This window comes from Sinocyclocheilus rhinocerous, unplaced genomic scaffold (genome assembly GCF_001515625.1).
Source record: "Sinocyclocheilus rhinocerous isolate Xijiao unplaced genomic scaffold, SAMN03320098_v1.1 scaffold1179, whole genome shotgun sequence".
Classification (NCBI taxonomy): Eukaryota; Metazoa; Chordata; class Actinopteri; order Cypriniformes; family Cyprinidae; genus Sinocyclocheilus; species Sinocyclocheilus rhinocerous.
In genome coordinates this window covers 118,115-123,756 of record NW_015664997.1, presented here as the reverse complement: position 1 = coordinate 123,756, position 5,642 = coordinate 118,115, and the positions used below count along the sequence as shown (strand labels likewise).

Here is a 5,642-nt window from a genome sequence, read left to right as displayed (position 1 = left end):
ATATATATATATATATATATATATATAAGGTTTTAGCTACAAAGTATATGGAATGCAATGACTTTGAAGCTCAATATCTCAGAATCAGTCAGAATGCAGATAGAACCTTATAGTTCCAAGGTGGCAATGTCACATTGGCAGTTTTCATCTAAACAGCAATGGTCTATTTTTAATGTGCTGGATAAGTTCTCTGTATATTGTGCTATCAATTTGTTTTTGGAAGAAAAGAAAGGTCTTATTCAGACATTTAAGCCAGCAAGTTTCCTTCCTCATCTGTTAATCTAGTTTTGTTAAAGGTTATTTTGGGTGGGGTATTTCAGATATTGCATTTAAAATGTGGAGCTAAGCGGAGCTAAAAGGCGTAGTGTTCATTTATTAGGCAATAGAGGGCAGTGCATACCGCATGAAACCTGCAGTACTGAGCACAGGAGGGCAGTGCAGTATGTCATTAACTAGGAATTTTCACAGCGTATGTGTATTACTAAAAAGCTTTTACATCTGCATTTACACTTGTTACAAAAGCACATGTGTGATTCAGATAGGTTTGTTCTAATCTGCTGCTTTTTCTGATTTGCCTAATGATAATAAACAGCAGTGCAGAATGGCATGAGGATGTTGACACTGCTCTCCCTGTTTACAGTGGCACAGACAGTGGATGTGTAATGCTTGCTGAGCTGCCTAGGCGTAGTTGCAAAAGCCCTTTCCATACTGGTCACCACTCCCTGGATCGGCTCAGACGATGTCTGATGTGAAACACCCACAGAACTTCACCATGAATGGGAATCCCCCTCCCCCTGAGTTCAAGAACCCCAAAAAGCCTGGGCGCCTCACCAATCAGTTGCAGTTCCTAGAAAAAGTGGTGATTAAGTCCCTGTGGAGACATCAATTCTCCTGGCCTTTCAGACAGCCTGTGGATGCAGTCCGACTCAATTTGCCAGTAAGTCTCACCATGCTCTGTCATTTAAAGTTGTTTTACTGATTATACAGTTTGTAGGTGCAAACCTTTATTAACCATGGTTTTAAAATGTGCTTGCTCAAGGTTATTGATGATCTCAATATTTCCACTTTTATCTTTAGGACTATTATACAATCATCAAGAACCCTATGGACTTGAGCACCATTAAAAAGCGTCTTGATAACAATTACTACTGGAAGGCAATGGAGTGTATAGAAGACTTCAACACCATGTTCACAAACTGTTACGTGTACAATCGGGTGAGGGTGCTGCTCTCGTTTTGTGTAATGTTACTAAAAATTGAAGATTTGAAATGCAACATTTGGTTTCAGCCAGGAGATGATATTGTTCGGATGGCTCAAGCTCTTGAGAAGCATTTCTTGGAGAAGATGGCAAAGATGCCTCCAGAGGAGTTTGAGATCTCTGCTCTGACATCTAAAGCTCCAGTGAAAGGAGGAAGGAAGTCAACAGCAGGTATTCAGGTCATCTAAATTAAATAATGGCAAATTACTACGTTTCAGGTTTTTGCATTGTGTTTGGCAGTGGAGAGTGGAAATGACATTAACTTTTGCCTATTTTTGCAGTGTTAAAGAGGCCACAGTCTCCTGTGTCTGAGGTGGTTTTCCAACAAACAGTGACCGTCATCCGTCCAGATGCTCTTCACACAATTCCCTCTGCTCCCCTGTCTGCACAACTCACAGCCAAAGTCAGTACCTCTCAAACCACATGCACTTGCACTTTTAACTCGTGTCTCAGCAGTATCATAAGTGTCTTGCACCAAGTGAACTCGAATGATATTACTCATTGTACACCTGGTAATTACAGTTATTTGATAGGAACATCCTATTTTTTTCCTGAATTTCACAAAGCATGTGATAAAATGCTAAATAAATAAGAATAACAGGTCTCATTGGCACCAGTAGTGTGGTGGGAAGCACTTTAGCCAACTCAAGTTTGAGGGTGTACTCACACTAGGCACGGTTGCCTTGAACCGAGCTCGAGCGCGATTATCCCAATTATACAGAATGACAGCGACAGAACAAAAACACAGCTCTGGTGAAACGGATTGCAGGGATATAACTAAAGACAGGACAAACGAACAAAAACAACTGCAGAGCATGCCACGGGGGCCGCCATCATCATCGGCGCCATCTTATCAATATAATTCATTAAATTAAATTAATTGAAAAGTGTAGTGAAGTAGTAGAAATAGATTTGGTTTGCGGTCGTAATGATGACAGTAGCGCACACAAAATAGTATCTGTTCCATGCTCCGGCACGGTTAGCGCTCACACTGCATGCGTACCGAGCCCAACCGAACCGTGCCCTGGCCTACCTCTTCCAACCGGGCCAGGGCCGGCTAAACGAACGCGGCATGGAGCGCTCACACAAGTCAAACGAACCGGGCTTTGGGGGTCAAATGCGCTCGGGCGCGGTTCAAAAGGCCTAGTGTGTGAGTACACCCTGAGTACCATCTCGTGGACCTTTCCAATTCCATTACCCACTTTCTGTCAAATCTCTGTAATGTTCTTATATATATATATATATATATATATATAAGGTTTTAGCTACAAAGTATATGGAATGCAATGACTTTGAAGCTCAATATCTCAGAACTCCTCAGAATGCAGATAGAACCTTATAGTTCCAAGGTGGCAATGTCACATTGGCAGTTTTCATCTAAACAGCAATGGTCTATTTTTAATGTGCTGGATAAGTTCTCTGTATATTGTGCTATCAATTTGTTTTTGGAAGAAAAGAAAGGTCTTATTCAGACATTTAAGCCAGCAAGTTTCCTTCCTCATCTGTTAATCTAGTTTTGTTAAAGGTTATTTTGGGTGGGGTATTTCAGATATTGCATTTAAAATGTGGAGCTAAGCGGAGCTAAAAGGCGTAGTGTTCATTTATTAGGCAATAGAGGGCAGTGCATACCGCATGAAACCTGCAGTACTGAGCACAGGAGGGCAGTGCAGTATGTCATTAACTAGGAATTTTCACAGCGTATGTGTATTACTAAAAAGCTTTTACATCTGCATTTACACTTGTTACAAAAGCACATGTGTGATTCAGATAGGTTTGTTCTAATCTGCTGCTTTTTCTGATTTGCCTAATGATAATAAACAGCAGTGCAGAATGGCATGAGGATGTTGACACTGCTCTCCCTGTTTACAGTGGCACAGACAGTGGATGTGTAATGCTTGCTGAGCTGCCTAGGCGTAGTTGCAAAAGCCCTTTCCATACTGGTCACCACTCCCTGGATCGGCTCAGACGATGTCTGATGTGAAACACCCACAGAACTTCACCATGAATGGGAATCCCCCTCCCCCTGAGTTCAAGAACCCCAAAAAGCCTGGGCGCCTCACCAATCAGTTGCAGTTCCTAGAAAAAGTGGTGATTAAGTCCCTGTGGAGACATCAATTCTCCTGGCCTTTCAGACAGCCTGTGGATGCAGTCCGACTCAATTTGCCAGTAAGTCTCACCATGCTCTGTCATTTAAAGTTGTTTTACTGATTATACAGTTTGTAGGTGCAAACCTTTATTAACCATGGTTTTAAAATGTGCTTGCTCAAGGTTATTGATGATCTCAATATTTCCACTTTTATCTTTAGGACTATTATACAATCATCAAGAACCCTATGGACTTGAGCACCATTAAAAAGCGTCTTGATAACAATTACTACTGGAAGGCAATGGAGTGTATAGAAGACTTCAACACCATGTTCACAAACTGTTACGTGTACAATCGGGTGAGGGTGCTGCTCTCGTTTTGTGTAATGTTACTAAAAATTGAAGATTTGAAATGCAACATTTGGTTTCAGCCAGGAGATGATATTGTTCGGATGGCTCAAGCTCTTGAGAAGCATTTCTTGGAGAAGATGGCAAAGATGCCTCCAGAGGAGTTTGAGATCTCTGCTCTGACATCTAAAGCTCCAGTGAAAGGAGGAAGGAAGTCAACAGCAGGTATTCAGGTCATCTAAATTAAATAATGGCAAATTACTACGTTTCAGGTTTTTGCATTGTGTTTGGCAGTGGAGAGTGGAAATGACATTAACTTTTGCCTATTTTTGCAGTGTTAAAGAGGCCACAGTCTCCTGTGTCTGAGGTGGTTTTCCAACAAACAGTGACCGTCATCCGTCCAGATGCTCTTCACACAATTCCCTCTGCTCCCCTGTCTGCACAACTCACAGCCAAAGTCAGTACCTCTCAAACCACATGCACTTGCACTTTTAACTCGTGTCTCAGCAGTATCATAAGTGTCTTGCACCAAGTGAACTCGAATGATATTACTCATTGTACACCTGGTAATTACAGTTATTTGATAGGAACATCCTATTTTTTTCCTGAATTTCACAAAGCATGTGATAAAATGCTAAATAAATAAGAATAACAGGTCTCATTGGCACCAGTAGTGTGGTGGGAAGCACTTTAGCCAACTCAAGTTTGAGGGTGTACTCACACTAGGCACGGTTGCCTTGAACCGAGCTCGAGCGCGATTATCCCAATTATACAGAATGACAGCGACAGAACAAAAACACAGCTCTGGTGAAACGGATTGCAGGGATATAACTAAAGACAGGACAAACGAACAAAAACAACTGCAGAGCATGCCACGGGGGCCGCCATCATCATCGGCGCCATCTTATCAATATAATTCATTAAATTAAATTAATTGAAAAGTGTAGTGAAGTAGTAGAAATAGAATATGTTTGCGGTCGTAATGATGACAGTAGCGCACACAAAATAGTATCTGTTCCATGCTCCGGCACGGTTAGCGCTCACACTGCATGCGTACCGAGCCCAACCGAACCGTGCCCTGGCCTACCTCTTCCAACCGGGCCAGGGCCGGCTAAACGAACGCGGCATGGAGCGCTCACACAAGTCAAACGAACCGGGCTTTGGGGGTCAAATGCGCTCGGGCGCGGTTCAAAAGGCCTAGTGTGTGAGTACACCCTGAGTACCATCTCGTGGACCTTTCCAATTCCATTACCCACTTTCTGTCAAATCTCTGTAATGTTCTTTAGGAATAAAGGCAAATAACGGGTCTCATTCACTGTCCATGCATACTCACAAATTTGTGCGTGAAATCTGTGTACAAGTGTTGTCACAAACAAATCATTCTTTAATCAATAACTTTTGTAATAAAATGTATTATAAATTAACAAAAAATGTAGAGACAGTTGAAACCACACAAGCTAAAATTACATTATCCTGTGAACTTGTAAACATGTTCACATAAAATTTTATATACTGATAAGTAGTGGTGCAACGGATCAAAAAACTCACGGTTCGGATCATATTATGGATTTTGAGTCACGGATCAGATAATTTTTTGGATCAGCAAAAAAAATTCTGAAAGCTTATTTTAAGTACTATACCACAGCAAAAACTACTATCTTAACTAATAAAGTCAGTAAAAAACAAGAACAATTACACAAATTAGATGATTACAACATAACAGTTACAAATAAAGTCAGTAAAGTAGTATTCAGGTGCAGATATGTAATAATTAAGTGTAAAATTACACAATAGTGCTCACCGCACAAGTTAAATGCAGATTAATCTCCGTTAAAGCTGTGGTGTTATTTGATTAGCAGACAGAAGCAGGTATTTATTGGCTGCTGTCTCTTTAAGACCAAGCGCACGGACCTAATACTGACACACATCCGGTTTCTTTCGCAGCTGTTTA

At 41.2% G+C, this 5,642-nt stretch overlaps 1 protein-coding gene across 7 annotated transcripts in view; it reads left to right on the top strand.

Moving 5' to 3' along the window:
• brdt (bromodomain, testis-specific) overlaps window positions 1-5,642 on the top strand; it is a 24,316-nt gene that overhangs the window by 2,914 nt on the left and 15,760 nt on the right. For 4 of the 7 annotated variants that reach the window (XM_016541574.1, XM_016541571.1, XM_016541572.1 and 1 more), the window contains 4 exons: window positions 641-937; window positions 1,078-1,215; window positions 1,288-1,429; window positions 1,540-1,661. In XM_016541574.1, the coding sequence (XP_016397060.1) occupies window positions 740-937; window positions 1,078-1,215; window positions 1,288-1,429; window positions 1,540-1,661 (600 nt within the window). In that variant the 5' untranslated portion in view covers window positions 641-739. Of the gene's footprint in view, window positions 1-640; window positions 938-1,077; window positions 1,216-1,287; window positions 1,430-1,539; window positions 1,662-3,088; window positions 3,425-3,564; window positions 3,703-3,774; window positions 3,917-4,026; window positions 4,149-5,642 lie in introns of those variants that run through there. The other 3 variants (XM_016541576.1, XM_016541575.1, XM_016541569.1) reach the window with 1 other exon arrangement.